Here is a 22295-nt window from a genome sequence, read left to right as displayed (position 1 = left end):
CTAACTTCATGCTAATTCACGTTAGCATCATGCTAGCTTCATGCTAATTCATGTTAGCATCATGTTAGCTTCATGCTAAATCATGCTAGCATCATGCTAGCTTCATGCTAATTCATGTTATCATCATGCTAGCTTCATGCTAATCATGCTAACTTGATGCTAGCTTCATGCGAATCATGTTAGCTTCATGTTAGCTTCAGGCTAATCATGCTAGCTTCATGCTAAATCAGGCTAGCTTCATACTTAAACATACTAACAGCCAGATAGCCTACTAAACTAAACTTCTGTCAAACCGTTTTAAACGTTAAGGCCAGGCTTTGTCAAGCCAACATAAAGTTTGTCAACAAACTTTTCTATCTAGTTATTATTATTCTTTTTCTCCCCCCAAAATTTCTGACACTAACTCGTCCTAGGGCTTTCAAGCTACATGCACCAAATTTTCCACAGACCTTCAGACTGGTCTGACTTAGTGTGCTATATCTTTTCTAACTGATGGGACCTTCCGAATTCCTAAACGGGGGTCTCAAACACCCCAAAATTTCCATTGACTTAACATTGAGACAAACTTTGACGCGTCATAGCTGCGAGTGAGAAACTTGTAGAAACTTGTGGCTTACCACATTTAAGGTGGCTGACAGGCTCTGTAAGAACATACATCACAATGGGGTGTAAGCTGTACCCCTGGGGTGTAAGAGGCCCCCAAAATTTCCCATTGACTTATAATGGGGCAGGAAGCATGCCCATATAAGGGAATAAACGCGTCCCAGATGGAATATCTTTACTTTAGAGTGTCGTAGAGACATGGGGGTGGGCTCATTTTACTCAGTCATCCAATCAGTCTCTTAGGATCGCCCCAAAGCTATTTAGCCACGCCCCTAGCAACAATTTTGGGTACCCTAGCAACATCTCCCATAGACTACCATTATAAAAAGCCCAGATGGATATCTTTACACCAGAGTGTCATAGAGACATAGGGGTGGGCTCATTTTACTCAGGCATCCAATCAGTCTTAATAGGATTCTTATTGAGGCATTAAGCCACGCCCCTAGCAACCAAATTTGAGCACCCTAGCAACATAATAAACAAAGCCTTATATCTCTTGGTCTGAACATCATAGAGACATGGGGGTTGGGTCTTTGGGTCATGCTAGGTTCATGCTAGCTCCATGCTAAGTCATACTAGCTTCATGCTAGTTTCATGCTAGCTTTATGCTAATTTCATAATAAATCTTGCTAACTTCATGCTAAATCATGCTAACTTCATGTTAAATCTTGTTAGCTGCACGCTAAATAGTGCTAGCGTCATGCTAATCATGTTAGCATCATGCTAATCATGCTAGCTTCACGTTAAATCATGCTAGCTTCATGCTAATCATGCTAACCTCATGCTTACTTCATGCTAATCATGCTAGCCTCATGCTACCTTCATGCTAATCATGCTAACATCATGCTAGCTTCATGCTAATCATGCTAGAATCATGCTAGCTTCATGCTAATCATGCTAGAATCATGCTAGCTTCATGCTAATCATGCTAGAATCATGCTAGTTTCATGCTAACATCATGATAGCTTCATGCTAATCATATTAACATCATGCTAACTTCATGCTAATCATGCTAGCATCATGCTAGCTTCATGCTAATCATGCTAGCATCATGCTAGCTTCATGCTAATCATGCTAGCATCATGCTAGCTTCATGCTAATCATGCTAGCATCATGCTAGCTTCATGCTAATCATGCTAGCATCATGCTAGCTTCATGCTAATCATGCTAGCATCATGCTAATCATGCTAGCATCATGCTAGCTTCATGCTAATCATGCTAGCATCATGCTAGCTTCATGCTAATCATGCTAGCATCATGCTAGCATCATGCTAGCATCATGCTAGCTTCATGCTAATCATGCTAGCATCATGCTAGCTTTATGCTAATCATGCTAGCATCATGCTAGCTTCATGCTAATCATGCTAGCATAATGCTAATCATGCTAGCATCATGCTAGCTTCATGCTAATCATGCTAGCATCATGTTAGCTTCATGCTAACATCATGCTAGCTTCATGCTAATCATGCTAGCATCATGCTAGCTTCATGCTAATCATGCCAGCTTCATGCTAATCATGTTAACATCATGCTAGCTTCATGCTAATCATGCTAGCATCATGCTAGCTTCATGCTAATCATGCTAGCATCATGCTAGCTTCATGCTAATCATGCTAGCATCATGCTAGCTTCATGCTAATCATGCTAGCATCATGCTAGCTTCATGTTAATCATGCTAACATCATGTTAGCTTAATGCTAATCATGCTAGCATCATGTTAATCATGCTAGCATCATGCTGGCTTCATGCTAATCATGCTAGCATCATGTTAGCTTCATGCTAATCATGCTAGCATCATGCTAGCTTCATGCTAATCATGCTAACATCATGTTAGCTTAATGCTAATCATGCTAGCATCATGCTAGCTTCATGCTAATCATGCTAACATCATGCTAGCTTCATGCTAATCATGCTAGCATCATGCTAGCTTCATGCTAATCATGCTATCATCATGCTAGCTTCATGCTAATCATGCTAGCATCATGCTAGCTTCATGTTAATCATGCTAGCATCATGTTAGCTTCATGCTAATCATGCTAACATCAGGCTAACTTCATGCTAATCATGCTACCTTCATACTTAAACATTCTAACAGCCAGATAGCCTACTAAACTAAACTTCTGTCAAACCGTTTTAAACGTTCAAGCTACGCTTTTTCAAGCCAACATAAAGTTTGTCTTCAAACTTTAATATCTAGTTATTATTATTCCGCTTTCTTCTGAGACTAAATTTCCGACACTAACTCGTCCTAGGGCTTTCAAGCTACATGCACCAAATTTTCCACAGACCTTCAGACTGGTCTGACTTAGTGTGCTATATCTTTTCTAACTGATGGGACCTTCCGAATTCCTAAACGGGGGGCTCGAACACCCCAAAATTTCCATTGACTTAACATTGACACAAACTTTGACGGGTCATAGCTGTGAGTGAGAAACTTGTAGAAACTTGTGGCTTACCACATTTAAGGAGGCTGACAGGCTCTGTAAGAACATACATCACAATGGGGTGTAAGCTATACCCCTGGGGTGTAAGAGGCCCCCAAAATTTCCCATTGACTTATAATGGGGCAGGAAACATGCCCATATAAGGGAATGAAAGCGTCCCAGATGGAATATCTTTACTTTAGAGTGTTGTAGAGACATGGGGGTGGGCTCATTTTACTCAGTCATCCAATCAGTCTCTTAGGATCGCCCCAAAGCTATTTAGCCACGCCCCTAGCAACAATTTTGGGTACCCTAGCAACATCTCCCATAGACTACCATTATAAAAAGCCCAGATGGATATCTTTACACCAGAGTGTCATAGAGACATAGGGGTGGGCTCATTTTACTCAGGCATCCAATCAGTCTTAATAGGATTCTTATTGAGGCATTAAGCCACGCCCCTAGCAACCAAATTTGAGCACCCTAGCAACATAATAAACAAAGCCTTATATCTCTTGGTCTGAACATCATAGAGACATGGGGGTTGGGTCTTTGGGTCATGCTAGGATAGCTAGCTCCATGCTAAGTCATACTAGCTTCATGCTAGTTTCATGCTAGCTTTATGCTAATTTCATAATAAATCTTGCTAACTTCATGCTAAATCATGCTAACTTCATGTTAAATCTTGTTAGCTGCACGCTAAATAGTGCTAGCGTCATGCTAATCATGTTAGCATCATGCTAATCATGCTAGCTTCACGTTAAATCATGCTAGCTTCATGCTAATCATGCTAACCTCATGCTTACTTCATGCTAATCATGCTAGCCTCATGCTACCTTCATGCTAATCATGCTAACATCATGCTAGCTTCATGCTAATCATGCTAGAATCATGCTAGCTTCATGCTAATCATGCTAGAATCATGCTAGCTTCATGCTAATCATGCTAGAATCATGCTAGTTTCATGCTAACATCATGATAGCTTCATGCTAATCATATTAACATCATGCTAGCTTCATGCTAATCATGCTAGCATCATGCTAGCTTCATGCTAATCATGCTAGCATCATGCTTATCATGCTAGCATCATGCTAGCTTCATGCTAATCATGCTAGCATCATGCTAGCTTCATGCTAATCATGCTAGCATCGTGCTAGCATCATGCTAATCATGCTAGCATCATGCTAGCTTCATGCTAATCATGCTAGCATCATGCTAGCTTCATGCTAATCATGCTAGCATCATGCTAGCTTCATGCTAATCATGCTAACATCATGTTAGCTTAATGCTAATCATGTTAGCATCATGCTAGCTTCATGCTAACATCATGCTAGCTTCATGCTAATCATGCTAGCATCATGCTAGCTTCATGCTAATCATGCTAGCATCATGCTAATCATGCTAGCATCATGCTAGCTTCATGCTAATCATGCTAGCATCATGCTAGCTTCATGCTAATCATGCTAACATCATGCTAGTTTCATGCTAATCATGCTAGCATCATGCTAGCTTCATGCTAATCATGCTATCATCATGCTAGCTTCATGCTAATCATGCTAGCATCATGCTAATCATGCTAGCATCATGCTAGCTTCATGCTAATCATGCTATCATCATGCTAGCTTCATGCTAATCATGCTAGCATCATGTTGTCACGGTTCGTATAACCGGATTATGGAAAATTAACAGAAGACGAACCCAAATGCAAGATGTACAAAAATAAACTATTTATTAAAACTGAAACTGAAAACACCCACGAGGGGGTAAAAACAGAAGTAAACATAAACACTGTGTAGGAACACAAAATAAACAGAATACGAGAAACACTCGGAAGACACTGGAGACAAGAACACTGTATCAACAGACATCAAACAACGCACGCACACCACACAGAGAACACAAGGGCAATATAAAGACACCACATCAATGGGGAACAGGTGAACATAATTAATCACTTAAGACATGATTACATAAGGGAGTAGGGTAAAAGTGACAAGACACTGGGAATACGTGTTACACAGATATGATGTGAATACACACGTATTCCCACATAAAACAATGCTGCCCTGGTCCTGCCCTCTGGATACTAACCAAGGTCAGGCAAGACCATGACAGCCACAAAACACTGGGAACACGTGTCACACAGATATGATGTGAACACACGTGTTCCCACATACACACACTGCTGCCCTGACCTTGCCCACAGAACATAGACCTGATCTACACTAAGGTCTGGCAAGATCACGACAGCAACAAGACACCGGGAACATGTGGCAGCCACACACAGAATGTGATCCCACATGTCCCCACACAGAACATGATACTGCCACGGTCCTGTCAGATGCACTCAGACCTACATCTAGCACGGATGTCTGACAGGACCATGACACATGTTAGCTTCATGCTAATCATGCTAACATCAGGCTAACTTCATGCTAATCATGCTACCTTCATACTTAAACATTCTAACAGCCAGATAGCCTACTAAACTAAACTTCTGTCAAACCGTTTTAAACGTTCAAGCTACGCTTTTTCAAGCCAACATAAAGTTTGTCTTCAAACTTTAATATCTAGTTTATTTATTATTCTTATATCTGGACACTTTTTCGGCGCGTAACTCGTCCCACACGGTTTGTCGTAGACCAGTGAAACAGGGCTCAAAATGACCGGCTTATTGAGGACACGTCTGCTATGACTTTTATAAGGGATCGGGTGCAGGATTTCCGAAAGGGGGTCGAAAAACCACCCGAAAAATCCCATTGACTTAACATTGCGCCCAACTTTGACGAGTCATAGCTCCGCTCGAGGATTTTATAGAAACATGTGGGTTACAACATTTAAAGAGGGTGGTAGGCTCTGTAACAACATGGATCACAATGGGGTGTAAGTTGTACCCCTGGGGTGTAAGAGGCACCCGAAAATTCCCATTGACTTATAATGGGGCAGGAAACATGCCCATATAAGGGAATAAAACAGTTCCAGATGGGATATCTTTGCTTTACAGTGTCGTAGAGATAAGTGGGTGGGCTCATTTCACTCGGGCATCCAATCAGTCTCTCAGGATCATCCCAGAGCTATTAAGCCACGCCCCTAGCAACAATTTTGGGCACCCTAGCAACATCTCCCATAGACTGCCATTATAAAATGCCCAGATGGATATCTTTGCACCACAGTGTCATAGAGAGATGGGGGTGGGCTCATTTTACTCAGGCATCCAATCAGTCCCTCAGGATCCTTACATAGGTATTAAGCCACGCCCCTAGCAACCACTTTTGAGCACCCTAGCAACATAAAATTCAAACAGTTATATCTCAACATCCGAACATCGTAGAGACACGGGGGTTGGACCATTTTACTTGTGACTAGGGGTGTAACAATTGGGCACATCATTGGCCACCTCCAAGCCACGCCCCTAGCAACCAAATACAGTACCCTAGCAACAGAGTAAACAAAGCCTTATATCTCCGCATCAGAACATCGTAGAGACACGGGGGTTGGATCGTTTGACTCGTGACTCGGAGGGTAATCACTAGTGGATGCCGTTTTTTCCCTAGCAACCAAATACAGTACCCTAGCAACAGCATAAACAAAGCCTTATATCTCCGCATCAGAACATCGTAGAGACACGGGGGTTGGACCATTTGACTTGTGACTCGAAGGGTAATCACTAGTGGATGCCATTTTTTTCCCTAGCAACCAAATACAGTACCCTAGCAACAGAGTAAACAAAGCCTTATATCTCCGCATCAGAACATCGTAGAGACATGGGGGTTGGACCGTTTGACTTGTGACTCGGCATGTAATCACTAGTGGATGCCAATTTTTTCCCTAGCAACCAAATACAGTACCCTAGCAACAGAGTAAACATATCATTATATCTCCGCATCAGAACATCGTAGAGACACGGGGGTTGGACCGTTTGACTCGTGACTCAGAGTGTAATCATTATGGGATGCCAATTTTTTCCCTAGCAACCAAATACAGTACCCTAGCAACAGAGTAAACAAAGCCTTATATCTCCGCCTCAGAACATCGTAGAGACACGGGGGTTGGACCGTTTGACTCGTGACTCGGAGTGTAATCATTATGGGATGCCAATTTTTTCCCTAGCAACCAAATACAGTACCCTAGCAACAGAGTAAACAAAGCCTTATATCTCCGCATCAGAACATCGTAGAGACACGGGGGTTGGACCGTTTGACTCGTGACTCAGAGTGTAATCACTATGGGATGCCATTTTTTTCCATAGCAACCAAATACAGTACCCTAGCAACAGAGTAAACAAAGCCTTATATCTCCGCATCAGAACATCGTAGAGACATGGGGGTTGGACCGTTTGACTTGTGACTCGGTGTGTAATCATTATGGGATGCCAATTTTTTCCCTAGCAACCAAATACAGTACCCTAGCAACAGAGTAAACAAAGCCTTATATCTCCGCCTCAGAACATCGTAGAGACACGGGGGTTGGACCGTTTGACTCGTGACTCGGAGGGTAATCACTAGTGGATGCCATTTTTTCCCCTAGCAACCAAATTCAGTACCCTAGCAACAGAGTAAACAAAGCCTTATATCTCCGCATCAGAACATCGTAGAGACAAGGGGGTTGGACCGTTTGACTCGTGACTCGGAGGGTAATCACTAGTGGATGCCATTTTTTTCCCTAGCAACCAAATACAGTACCCTAGCAACAGAGTAAACAAAGCCTTATATCTCCGCATCAGAACATCGTAGAGACACGGGGGTTGGACCGTTTGACTCGTGACTCGGAGAGTAATCACCAATGGATGCCAATTTTCCCCCTAGCAACCAAATACAGTACCCTAGCAACAGAGTAAACAAAGCCTTATATCTCCGCATCAGAACATTGTACAGACACGGGGGTTGGACCGTTTGACTCGTGACTCGGAGAGTAATCACTAGTGGATGGCAATTTTTCCCTAGCAACCATATACAGTACCCTAGCAACCGGATAAACATAGCCTTATATCGCCGCATCAGAACATCGTAGAGACACGGGAGTTGTATCGTTTTACTTTTGGCTTGGAGGATAATCATATATGTTACCCAGAATTTTGCCACGGCAAGCACCACTTCACATTTTCTTCAGGAAATGTACCTATCTAGTTATTATTATTATATTTTATTCTTACATCTGCACGTTTTTTCGGCACCTAACTCGTCCCGCACGGTTTGTCGTAGACCCATGAAACAGGGCTCAAATCAACGGGCTTATTAAGGACACGACTGCTATGACTTTTATAAGCGATCGGGTGCAGGATTTACGAAAGGGGGGCGAAAAACCACCCGAAAAATCCCATTGACTTAACATTGAGCCCAACTTTGACGAGTCATAGCTCCACTCGAGGATTTTGTAGAAACATGTAGGTTACAACATTTGGAGAGGGTGGTAGACTCTGTAAGAACATATATCACAATGGGGTGTAAGTTGTACCCCTGGGGTGTAAGAGGCGCCCAAAAGTGCCCCAATGAAAAGTCAATGGGGGAAAATCCCATAGACTTAACATTGCAAAAACTTTGACGGGTCATAGGTACGAGCGAGGATTTTGTAGAAACATGTGGGTTACATTATTTGAAGAGGGTGGTAGACTCTGTAAGAACATGGATCACATTGGGGTGTAAGTTGTACCCCTGGGATGTAAGAGGCACCCGAAATTTCCCATTGACTTATAATGGAGCAGGAAACATGCCCATATAAGGGAATAAAAAAGTTCCAGATGGGATATCTTTGCTTTACAATGTCGTAAAGACAAGGGGGTGGGCTCATTTTACTCAGACATCCAATCAGTCTATCAGGATATTCCCAAAGCTTTTAAGCCACGCCCCTAGCAACCACTTTTGAGCACCCTAGCAACATAAAATTCAAACAGTTATATCTCTGCATCAGAACATCATAGAGACACGGGGGTTGGACCGGTTTACTTGTGACTCGGAGTGTAATCATTATGGGATGCCAATTTTTCCCTAGCAACCAAATACAGTACCCTAGCAACAGAATAAACAAAGCCTTATATCTCCGCATCAGAACATCGTAGAGACACGGGGGTTGGACCGTTTGACTCATGACTCAGAGTGTAATCATTATGGGATGCCATTTTTTCCCTAGCAACCAAATACAGTACCCTAGCAACAGAGTAAACAAAGCCTTATATCTCCGCATCAGAACATCGTAGAGACACAGGGGTTGGACCGTTTGACTAGTGACTCAGAGTGTAATCATTATGGGATGCCATTTTTTTCCCTAGCAACCAAATACAGTACCCTAGCAACAGAGTAAACAAAGCCTTATATCTCCGCATCAGAACATCGTAGAAACACGGGGGTTGGACCGTTTGACTAGTGACTCAGAGTGTAATCATTATGGGATGCCATTTTTTTCCCTAGCAACCAAATACAGTACCCTAGCAACAGAGTAAACAAAGCCTTATATCTTCGCATCAGAACATTGTAGAGACACGGGGGTTGGACCGTTTGACTCTTGACTCAGAGTGTAATCACTATGGGATGCCAATTTTTCCCTAGCAACCAAATACAGTACCCTAGCAACAGAGTAAACAAAGCCTTATATCTCCGCATCAAATAATCGTAGAGACACGGGGGTTGGACCGATTGACTCGTGACTCAGAGTGTAATCACTATGGGATGCCAATTTTTTCCCTAGCAACCAAATACAGTACCCTAGCAACAGAGTAAACAAAGCCTTATATCTCTGCATCAGAACATCGTAGAGACACGGGGGTTGGACCGATTGACTCATGACTCGGCGTGTAATCACTATGTGATGCCATTTTTTTCCCTAGCAACCAAATACAGTACCCTAGCAACAGAGTAAACAAAGCCTTATATCTCCGCATCAAATAATCGTAGAGACACGGGGGTTGGACCGTTTGACTCGTGACTCAGAGTGTAATCACTATGGGATGCAATTTTTTCCCCTAGCAACCAAATACAGTACCCTAGCAACAGAGTAAACAAAGCCTTATATCTCGGCATCAGAACATCGTAGAGACACGGGAGTTGGATCGTTTTACTTTTGGGTTGGAGTATAATCATATATGGTCCCCAGAATTTTGCCACGGCAAGCACCACTCACATTTTCTTCAGGAAATGTACCTATCTAGTTCTATTTATTCTTGTTTTTTTTTATGATGTCTATCAAATTGACAATGCAGCAGAAACAGCCACAAAGCAATGTGTCCTGTCAAACACTTAATCAATCTGAGACAGACAGAGAGTGAGATGGGTGGGTGGGAGGATATTGGGGTACAGTCGAGGTTTAAGTGTGAACAGCTGATCATACACAGATACGGTAGCTCCCCTCCGCCCAGTGCAAAGACATCAGAAACCGTAGGGTCCGCCATTAAAACGAAATCCGAGAAGGGAAAAATTGTGCCTGTATAAACATCCAATGGAAGTACAGTAGAATAGGAAGCCTGTGTGAATGTGCGGTAAGACATGTCACCGTTGAAATAATGTCTTTTGATGGCTCATGGCTATGTAAGTCAATATCCTGACACTTAGAAATTTCTTCCACATTCAAAGTCCTGAATATAGCACATTCTTTGTCCGGGTGGATATAGTCATGCACCTGGGCTACAGTCGCTCGGCACAGACTAACTGGCCACAGACGGCTGTTATATGGGACACAAATGCTCCAGACTGAGCGGCTAGACAGAGACATGGACACAGCGGAGTCGTGTCAGGGTTCAGCACCGGCCCTCGCTCCAGAAGCGACAGATGGCACAGGGAGCAATGGCTGTAGACGTACACCTTACATGCAGACAAGACCTGCCATCTTTGACTGAAGGGCACTAACCTCTTGACTCTTGGGTTGGTAAAGTGTGTGAATGTAGTGTGGTCTAGGATGGAAGAGCGTGAACTGATTTTATCTTATTTCATCCATAGGCAGCCTACAGTAGCAACTGCACAGTAATACACTAACTGCTCACGAATGTTATAAAATATAGTGTCTTGTAGTGTATGTAAATGCTTGAAACAATTCCAAAATACTCTATTATAAAAGCCAGTCCATGCTTTTCGGTTGTATTGGACTCCAGCCGACAGACCACCCCTCCTCTTCCACACTAAACTGACCTGCAGGCCTCAGGATATTTTAACATTCACCTGTCTGAAACTCCTCTCCATCCATCTACAGCAAATATTTCTCTAATAGACGTAGAGTGGCCATCCAGATTTCCCACACCCAACCCCCAAATGCCGATGTCACCTACCAAACAAAAGAACGCAAGGTGCCCTCAGGACAGTAATAACAGCCAAGTTAACACTCTCCTCTTTCCTCATTCCATCTTATTAGTTCCATTTCTTTATCCTCTTTCACATCTCACAGATATCCAAAACAGCCTGAGGGTTATGCGCCTGCAAACATTTCATTTCAAGTTCTGAGTCAACAATAATTGCTCTTTCCCACCTATCTGAATTGAGGATCTATGAATAACGGTGATAAAGGTAGGGGTCAAATTTAGCCAGGGTAAGGAAATGCATAAGTAATCATTTTGAGTACATTCTGTATAGCCTGGTAAAGTCAATATTGTCCAAATAAGCTTACATGAGGGCTGCCTACGTGTCATTCTTAAGTATAGACATGCATTTGTTTAGAAAATAACACTGGCCATCACTCAAAAAACTAACACAGTATGCATGCTGTATTGTTTTTTTGACCATTATTTTACATACAGTACCCCTATTTAGACATATCAGACAGATTTAAACATGAATGAATGTAGGAAGTGACTTTTTTTTCAGTTCATAAAAACATTTCATAAATAGATGTTTGATGTTTCAAATGATTAAACAAGACTATTGTACATAATAAAGCCAAAAAATGACACCTTTCTGGTTGTCAAACGTTTTTTGCCCATAGGTAATATGTACACCTGGACTTACAAATGCGAGTACACCTGTGTAAACAGACTTATCATATCCATGAAAATCACTTTTGCTGTGTTCAAATTTGCCTACTTATGCTCTTATGTTAACTCATTCCCCACCAGCCTTTTTAAAAAAAAAAGTTGTCAGCATTTTTGTGATTTTCACAAACGTTTCACAAAATGTACAAAAAAATTTTCTATAAATATACAGTACTGTGCAAAAGTCTTAGGCCACCACCACCAGCTTTGTTGTTTTAGCAAAGTTTTAATGTCCATCCATATTTATTTTTCACTCTTTAAAATACAAACAGAAAATACAGGAAATTTGTACACAAAATTAAAAACAAAATAATTTTCAGAACTATTTAGTGTGACCCCTCTTGGCATGAAACACATCTTGAGCTTTTTTGAGGAGACTGAAGTCATTTGTTTAGAAATAAAAATTAGGATTTAATTTAATTTAGGTTTAAGAGATTCTGTAGTTTCCTGCTATTGCTCAAGTGAAAGGGGAGTTTACCTTAAATACTTGACACTTCAGCTTATACTTTTATACAGTTTTTAATACTACATACACATATCCTGTATTTTCTGGTTGTATTCTAATAAAGAACCTGAGAAATATTTATATAAGATTACTATAAAATTGCAAAAATAACACATCTAATGGTAGCATGGTGGCCTAAGACTTGCACAGTACTGTATAAACATACAAATATATCAAATGAAAGAACAGACCCTCTGCTTTCAAAGAAAAAAAAAATGGGGAAAAAGTTTCATCATATCTTTATATGTTCTCTTTTTATAACCTCTCAAATATGGGACGGTTTCTTAAAAAATACCAAATTTGGAGCAAAAAGCTTAAATAACTGCATATTTGTAGAGGAATTTTCTTAGAGATCAGATTTAAAACGAATATCAAAACATACACAGAGTTTAAAATTAAATAAATTCATTTTTGCTTTTTTATAAATTGGATCATCTATAGGAAAATATCATAATTACAGATTACCACAAAAATACCTTTAAAAGATTACCGTTAAAATGTTTTTTTCTGAATTAATGAAATAACTTGTCAATGGCGTAGAAAGAGTTAAGAGAATGTATATACATTTATGTGCAGGGCAAAAGAGTATGCTTGTACTTGGAACATTAACCATACAGCTTTTAACAAGGATATGGGCATACAATTCTAATTTCGAATACTATTTAGGATACAGGACTAAATTTATTACAAAAATGACACAGAAAACCGCCAATGGTCCTGGTTTTGATTTTAATGAAGTAAATTTGTAAATCATTGATGATGTCATAAAGTGTCCATATGCTTTTTATGACCAATTCACATAAAAATATGTTTGCAGAGTGTTGTCACTGAATCACTCGTCTCCTTTGTTTTAAAATATACATGCTTTGGTAAATCTGTGATGCAGCGAGCCTGATTCATGTGTTGAGGTAACGCCTGAGTGTCTCTTTGTTTGCAGTATGACATCATCTTTGTGGTACCTGATACTCCAGCCATCCCACAGGCCATCATTCAGAGATTTTACTGTGTATTTACAGCCTTTTGTTAATAAAATCGCACAGCATAATGACGGATTGATTCTCAAAAGAGTTGAATTATATTACATTAAGCTTTCTCCCCAAACCTGTCACTGTATTTCACCTCCTGTGTTTTATTGCATAGTGGCTATAGTCAGCTATTCCACTATTCATTTTTAAAATGTTAATTTCAACATCTCTTCATGACACGTGCACTTTGCTAAAGTCAGTAGATTTTGGGAAATCTTGCTCACCAAAGATGCGTATGGATGAGGGTGTATGTAAAGTGGTAGCCAAGCATCAACAGTCAGACAAGGACTTTGGAGAGACTGCTTCTTTTAAACCGCTGGAGAGTTTCTGGATGTTCATTTTGTAAACTTTCAGGAGTACACAAGCAAATATACTTAAATGCAGACACAGGCAGACTAAAAGTGCAGTTTTGTGAAGCAAATGTCATAATAGGACACGCTCCAGCTGATCTCACGCCACCCAATACAAATCTTTCACACAGTGGTTCACAGTCATCGGCTGAAGCGTCTGAAATTCCGTTGCGTTGTGTGAAGACTGAGGTCAGACCGGGATCAGGGGCCAAACAAAGCCAGCCACGGGCACTTTCTGTCCTCTGTAAACATGCACTGCTGAACAAAGGGACTTTACCCAGCTCATATTTCTCTAGGTGGCAGCTGAGTGGTGTAGGATGCGGGCCACTAACTACACATAAAATGTTTGGATGGTAACCCTCATCCCACAGAAACTCTGAGCAGAAGAGAAGGGTTGAGATTGAATTTAGGATTTTATATGGATTCCAAAACCTAAAATTGGTCAAATGTGATGGGTTTGCCCAGATCACATCACATATAGGCTACTGAAGTTTATATTGCTAAGCCCTCTATCTCCACTCTTAAATACTGGAAGTATGATTTATGAGTAAATGTTTGTTCAGGCCGGTTATTTTATTATTTTTAATTTAATGAATGGAGCTGGATCTAAATCCCTGACATCACAGACTATGCAGCTTGTCAATGAGGCTCTGTATGTGTTAGAGTATGTGTGCTTGTTGTATATATTCTTGCCTATGTGTATAACACAGTGGGACTGTGAGTGTGTGTTCACACAACCACATATGCATGTGTGTTTTGAACATGCAGACAGGTATGGTTTATGTGTGCTAGCGTTTGAATCCCAGCTCTCCAGAAAGACCTCCACACAGTGACTCTCCTTTACAAAAGCCATTTGACGTGGACCCAGCCCAGTTCAGGAAGCCCAACCCAACAGCTTCCAAATACCCCCGCCTGACCCGACTCGCAGCATAAACCGTTTCCATAGTTCAGTGCTGTTTCAACACTGAATCCTCTCATTCAAGCCCCTCTTGTATACCTCTACTGATTTGTCACCAACCACAAATAACATTTAATGATGTCATAACGCGTTACACATCACTGTCAGTTGCGTATAATGTGCAGACAATTTATAGCCATTTTTTTATTTTAGCCATTATAAAATACGCATCGCTGATTTAACAAAAGCTCAGTGTGCTCCAGAATAAACTCGTCTTTTCCTCCCATTAACAAAATCCACTCGGCCATCCGCAGCAGTACCAAAACATTAACTGTTTCCTCTGTACCTCACTGCAGTGGGGCATTTTGAGGCGTACTGGAATCTTCCGTATGGAAATATCAAAAAACCGTGTCTTGTTTCCAAACAATGTACAAATGGTAGGATCATAGTACAACTGTGACAGTCCCCTGGTTTGTTAAAGCCAAACAAGTGCATCAAGTACAGTCAATTACACAGGCTTTGGGGATGAGGGGGGAGTGGTGGGCACCACCTGATCCATAGTTTTCCTCTTTTGTTACCCCCGTCACTCCAGCTACAGGGAGCTTAATGGCTTCTAGTTCTCTCTTCCAGTTCATGTCAGTGATTAGTCAGTGAGTTTGTCTGTGTATGTGCACACTGCATGATTGCAAAACCACATAATTATGGGATTATTTGAGACTTACCTGTTTGCAACAGCCCTGCTCCACTGTCTTTAACATCGAAGTGTTTCTGGATGTCAAGCAGTACACCTAAGAAAGAGGGAGAGAGAAAGATTAGAGATTACTTTAAGTAACTACTGTTTAACTACCTCTCTGGCCTGCCGAGTTTATTTCCTAGTACTAATTTAGATGTGTGCAAGAGTCACAGTGCTTTATCTTTTGCATCAACTGAACATACATACAGTCATGTTTTCCTGTAGTGTATGCTAACCGCAGACCTCTCGATCAGGACGTTACCCCCTGTTTTGTGTAATTGCAGCTTTTATGTATAGCTGCCTTCAAATCAGCGGTCTCTCGTCGTGACATTCTTTCATTCTGATGACTTTAAAGTGTGTCTAACTCTTTAGACATACGCTTTGATCTTCCATTTGTGAAAAATCAAACGCGCATTCAGACACTTGAAGAATGGTCTGAGAGGCTGTAAACATAGCCTGTGATTGACAGGCAATGAAATTAGACAACGGCAACAGAGACCCAACGGGTGAACAAACGCCCCTGACGTTGTCGTACGATTAAATCTCTCTAGATCACTCAATGGCCTTTTAAGATAAAGATCGGCTTCACGCTTTCCTGCAGTTCAAACGCACCCAGATCACCTAAACACCTAATGCTACTGAAACCTCTACTAATTGCCTTCTCACCACTGATTATTATGTCATGCTTTTTAAGGTCTTAGAAAGAGATAGACACACAAGACAGGAGTGGCCCGAGTCATCCTCGAGTTTCGTTTCGGTCGGCGTGCGGTTTCCCATCGCCACCCGTTTTGACTTGTCACTGGCACGTCGTGAAGCAAAGACGCGGTGAGAAAAGTGCCCGGGCAGGTGCGGGCCTGTCCCCGCGTGGCGACAAATGCAACATTCCTGTCACACGAGTCACACCACCTGCTCGCATTCCAGCACAGCTAATGTGCCTTTTCTTACTGTATTAATTCACTGAAGTAAAAAAGGTACAAAAGTTGTCACTGGGGTTTCAAAAAGTACATCTTTGTATCTAAAGAGTGCTTATATCTGGGACATTTGTGTCCCAGTGACATCTTTTGTACCTTTTTCTAAGAGTGTACATTTAAAGAATGTTTTTTTAATGCATATAAAGCGGATTAGACAAATTAGAAGGTTAAATATAAGATAGAAAAATTCCTATTTGAAGCACAGACCACACAGTTTTTCTCCAGCAAAACATTTTCACCCAGTTGTCTTCGATGAGCAGATATGGGGTGTTACAATTCTACCATCCTACCCTAGTACGCACACTATCGGGGGGTTCCCTCCCTTTCTCCACCACTCTAATCTGAGGCGCTGTAGTAATTACCTTGATCATACTCCTCCGCTGCCCTTCATCCCTCCATCTCACCCTCTCCTCCCACCGGGACGGGGATCCCTGTGCCAGATGGTGCTGCGTTTTCTCTTCAACTGAGACCGCACCTGCCCACCCTCACGCCTGCCAAACATGCAACCTCAACCACCGTGCTCTTCCCACCAAAACTCCCACAAGCACAACTGATGCAAACAGTGTGTATCTGCGTAACTGTGCGCGGGGTGAGAATCTGCAGAGATCTGGCAATGCAATATTACATCTCTGAGTAATATCCAATTTTGTTTAGTTTAGTTTTTATATATTAATGTGCACAGTATAGAATCAGAAATGTGCATAGTCATTGCTTTTTATGTTTTATCTCCATTGGTGGTTTGAGCAATTATATTCTCCTTTTGTTTTTGAACAATTGAGTGTGCTTCACCCTAATGCTACAGTATGTTTTGTCTTATAGAAATGCTGATCTTGCTTTTTCCAAAAATATTCATATGAAAAAGACTGATTCCTAGCATAAGAAAAATATTACAGTATTGGGAATATCTAATTGTCTCCCAACACCTATAGCTCAAAATGATTTATTAAAGTATTTTTTAAACTAAACCTGATTCTTTTGTATTATTTATCACTAAACCTACAGTAAATGATTTCATGTCATGAGGTTCAACTTTATGAAGAGAGGCACAACACTTTACAATTACAGCAAGATTCATATTAAAGAAAAAAGTGTTCACTTTGTCACGCATTATCATTCACACATGAATTGCACTAAATTCTTCCTCTCTCACTCTTTATCTTTCGCTTTCCTTGAAAACCTTTCAAACAGACTGTCAAGAAGCACTTAAGGTGCAAAAGCTCTGACTACATATTGCATCATATGGTAAAGGCTGGAATATGTGGGAGAATCTGCAAGGTGATGCAAATGCCCCAAACAGCACGGGTAGATTCATAGACCTTTCTGTGCCCGCCTTGTTGCTGCCAACCCCCTGTTGCCATAGTAACACCGGCCAAACTGACGATTAGCCAGATCAGATCGATGAGGGCGGAAATAGGAACTCTGTGACTTGTAGGCATCTACGTTTATCTTGCATAACCAAAACTTTATCTGATTCTAAAGGAGCAGTTACAGAGAAAATGCAGTTTTTAATGCAATCACCTGAGTTGCAACCTACATCAAAGAAACATGAGCGCTACTCTGATTGCCAAAATGTATAACTGCAACAGATACCAAGAGGTAGAGGAATGTTGGCGTGCCGGTTGTGACTGCTTTGTTATCTGGTAATTGCATGAAAAACATCACTTGGATAGTAGCCAAGGCTAAAACACTGTACAATAATAACTTTAGAGAAAATATGTAGTAAAAATATTTTTCCTTCGTTTTGCTTTTGATTTAAACTTAATGTCTGTTCTATAGAAGATTATCTCAGCATGTATTTGTTGTGGGTGTGTGACTGTGTTTAACTACTCTAATAATCTATATGATTATGATGGTAGATAAGTGATGCTTTATTTAATCTTACTTAGTAAATAATTAACGTTAAAAGCCCCTAATGTTCATTCTGCAGATTTCATAAAACATTAATGAAGTTGAGCTTAGTAATAATAAAATAAGGCGACACAAATACATTTGCTCGAAATTCGCAGTAATACAAACAGATGACGGTGCCTATTGTTTGTTGGCACACTAGTGTCATTATCCTAAATGCTAATGTAACATTGACCCATTCATGTGGGTTTCCATCTTATCAGCTGATTGGTTCACTGGAATGGCGATATGCTAATACTGAGGCCGCCATGGAGCGAGAGACTCTTGCGGTGCATATGAATGATGCCTTTCGGTATGTGGATCCAATAATGCTTTCACTATAGCGGCTTTCCCAGGAGACCCATTGGACATTGACCAGTAGGGTCAACCAATAGCATGTTTGAAGGAAGCTCTGAGGGTCAAGATGAGCAAATCAGTTTTGTTAATGTGTCTAGTGCTATTTAAAATCTCAGAGGGATTCTGCAGAGGTTCAGCGAAGCTGTTTAATGGATCCTGAAAGCTTCAATGCAGCAGCCCTTTGCAGTTGATTTACTCAAGGCATGATGCTATTTTAGATTGACATTGTTTAGACTCATATATAAGTCGAAGTGATGTACAGTATGAGCTCATGTTGTAATAAGATATTTATAGATATTTAATAAGATATTTTGTAATGATATATTTGAGTTAAGATAAAATGGAGATGTCAACATGTTTGAGCAACATGTTTGAGCATGCGAAAGCATCTATATGTGTAAACTATCCATTCTCTTAAAGAGGATGTGGTTGTCAGGCTAAAATTCCAATAAGGTCAAATGGTTTCTGGAACACAAACATCACCTATTCATCTGTCAGACGCTCAGACAATGGCACAAAAACTGGTTAAGGTTGGTAAACTGCATTAACGGGCACGCTCGCAAATACACCCTGTGTATTTTTGAACACAGAGATATGCCACTGCATAAACCCAAAGGACCGTCTGGGGAGACGAAATGAAAACGAGAGGCAAGCTGTAGGACAGACCTCATTTTCCAATCCCCAAAAGAGGTCTGATAGACCTGAGCAACCCCCAAGTGCTATTTCAGGGCTGGAGAAGTAGGTTAGGATACAGGCATAGCAACAGAGGCTGGCCGGCCTATATAGTGTAACTGAGAACAGAAAGAGAGGTGAGAGGAAATGATGGAAAATTTGATGTCTGTAAGGGGGAATTTACTAGGAATGATTTGTGGCCACTGATCAATCCGGTTATTTGCACAAGCAGCCTGCTTTGTTATGCAAAACTGTGCTCGGCGCAAATCCCACACCACAATTCCCAAAATTCTTATCGGTCTTAATGTGATCCAGAATACTATTTTACATTATTTGCATTTGGCAGATGCTTTTTCCAAAATGACTAAAGGCCGAATTATAGTATACATACATTTTTACGTGTACGCAAGGGTCGGCGTACAGTGCGTGTGACACAATTTTCGTCATCAGAAAAGTGGGTACAGTATGCGTACCAGTGGCGGCTCGTGACTGCTCTTCTGAGGGGCGCAAATTCAAAAGATGTGTCACTCATGTGTGTTGCTCGTTTTTTCAAAATATGTGTTTGTTGTGTCATGTGAACCATGTGCATCACGTGTTTTGTCAAAATAAGTGCCTGCTGCACACGAATCAAAACCGTTTATGATAAAAGAGATGCTCACGTTCAAAATACATGCAAGACACCCCCTTTAAAAGTAAACTCTAATTACGCATGAGATTATCCGAGTATCTGGCAAACGCGAGCGTCTCTTTTATCATAAATCCTTTAGATGCGTCTGCAACAGGCACTTATTTTGACAAGACACGTGATGCACACACAGGTTCACTCGATGCAACAAACACATATTTAGAAATTACGAACCACACTTGACTGCATGGCTACATCCATGTTGTGACGAACTTCGCATCGTCCACCCTTAAAAAAGAAGTCACCGGCCCCCACTGATGCGTACCACCACCAGATTTTTGAAATTCTGTGTATATTGCATGCATAGGTCGTGCGTGTGTCTACAGGAGAGTGTAGTATGTAGACCAGGTGATTCATTGCATTTTGTCGGATTCGCATGCGGCGAAAATTTGTGTACACGTGCGAGTCAAATAAACTATATTTTGCAAGGCTGTGCATTCGATCATGCATGTACGTTCGTGTACACGTAAAAAACAGACAATACTCCGGGCTTTAAATGGAGTAAAGCAGTTTAGCGGTATGTGTGTACTCTTATGGTGCATTCACACCAACTGCGGTAGAGGCGGCAAAAACGCGCTATTCGCGCATAGTTGGACGCTTGAACATTTGAGTTTACTCGCTTCATTCGCACGTGAAATTCTAGTCATTCGAGACATTCACGCGGAAATTCGCGTCATGGGAGGGGCTTCTGAGACTCCGCTGAGACTCCGCTCGCTTCCTGTAATCACGTCAGTACTAAAGCGGCGCGGAAATCCGTCAAAGTTTAGATTTTTTAATTCGCGTATTGCATTCCGCGCAATTCGCGCCACAGGATGCCTAATCGCGTCTTTGCATTGACTTAACGTGCAAATCACTTGCGCTTGCCACCTCTACCGCGTCTGGTGTGAACCCTACATTATGATATTACACAATACTCTACCAGTTGAGCTACAGGAACACCACATTGGGAATGTATGGAATCGCTTTCCATGCATAATTTGGTGATTTACTTCCTCGATAAATAAAACGTAAACAAACATAACTCGTCAATGGTAGTCTATTTACGACCTGCTTTATTCCATCCACACAATGGAGGTTTTTGTGTATGTGTAACAGTGTATGTAAATTCATCCCTGTGTGTGTGTGCGGTAGGTCAAACTGCAGTTAAAACGTACATTTCCATATCCTGTGTTATGCTATTCTCTGCGGTAAGAGAATGTTTCCTTTCTGCTCCGTGTCATGCAAGTTTCCCCCTCATTCTTTGCATTCTACCAAACCGCTGGTACATTATCCCGTCGCTGCCCTTCCTCCTGTTTTCTTTTGCTCCATTCCCATCCCCTTTTTCTCGTTTTCTTCTCTGCTTCTCAGCTAGGGGGTGATTCTTCATGAGGTGTCACAAGGATCAATATAACAACAGCTCGGCTCTGAGAAATTACACGTGCGGCTTTCGCAGGGAAGGTGGGAAAAAGCGCTTCCATGTTAACCCTCCCCACATCTGAGTTTCCTTCTGTTCTGTTGCAGTGAGCGAAGCTTTATGGAGTGCAGAGGCAGGGTAGGACCTGACCACAAGTATGCATCTCTGTTTTCGGCGGGCTCCCGACCGACGGGTCCGTAGGTCTCCCGTTGGCCTGCGCCACAAGCAAGGGCCGCCTTTCCACTGGGCCTTAAAACCACTACACGGCCAGTATAAACACAATACAGATGTCTGAGAACTGGGGGTGTGTTCGAGCGAGCGTTTGCGGGTGTTTCGGTATTCCCATAGCCTTTTACCAGTAGTTCCTCATTTCTGCCTCGCCCTGCCAGTGAAGCTTAGTGTGTTGTGTTTTTCCTCATTCTGCTGATCTGAGACTGGTTTTGAGGTGTGTGCTAAAAAATGACAGACTGGTCTGTCTTCAGGACAGAATGCTGACACGGTTGTGTAGTTTGTTGTTGTGTGTATGGTTAATGCAGTACTGATTGATAAATATTTGATCATGCACATACAGAATTATAAATAAATTCTCACAGAAATTTGATCTATGTGTAGCAAAACAGTCAGCCTGAAGAGTGTATATAAGGATAGTGTGTGTACTTTTACCAACAAAAGTGTGCATCGCAGGGCATTCTGCAAAAGTAGTCCACAATCACACGCTTTTTAATAATGCATTATAAAAAGAAAGGAGGGAGTGAGACTTTTTAGAAGTACCATGCAGGAACAGCACATACTGTAGTATAGGGCATCAATAATTCATCAGTGAATTATTCTCTTGAGTGTGAGCCAA

The 22295-nt window shown here is 41.4% G+C and overlaps 1 protein-coding gene across 1 annotated transcript in view; it reads right to left on the bottom strand.

The window, feature by feature from the left end:
• Nucleotides 1-22295, bottom strand: part of spns2 (SPNS lysolipid transporter 2, sphingosine-1-phosphate) — an 86473-nt gene that overhangs the window by 50760 nt on the left and 13418 nt on the right. The window contains exon 2 of the mRNA XM_055199412.2: nucleotides 15473-15538. Coding sequence (XP_055055387.1) covers nucleotides 15473-15538 — 66 coding nt within the window. The remainder of the gene's footprint in view (nucleotides 1-15472; nucleotides 15539-22295) is intronic.

This window comes from Misgurnus anguillicaudatus, chromosome 22 (genome assembly GCF_027580225.2).
Source record: "Misgurnus anguillicaudatus chromosome 22, ASM2758022v2, whole genome shotgun sequence".
Classification (NCBI taxonomy): Eukaryota; Metazoa; Chordata; class Actinopteri; order Cypriniformes; family Cobitidae; genus Misgurnus; species Misgurnus anguillicaudatus.
Note: the sequence above shows the minus strand (reverse complement) of the source record. Positions and strands in the feature narration are given on the sequence as shown.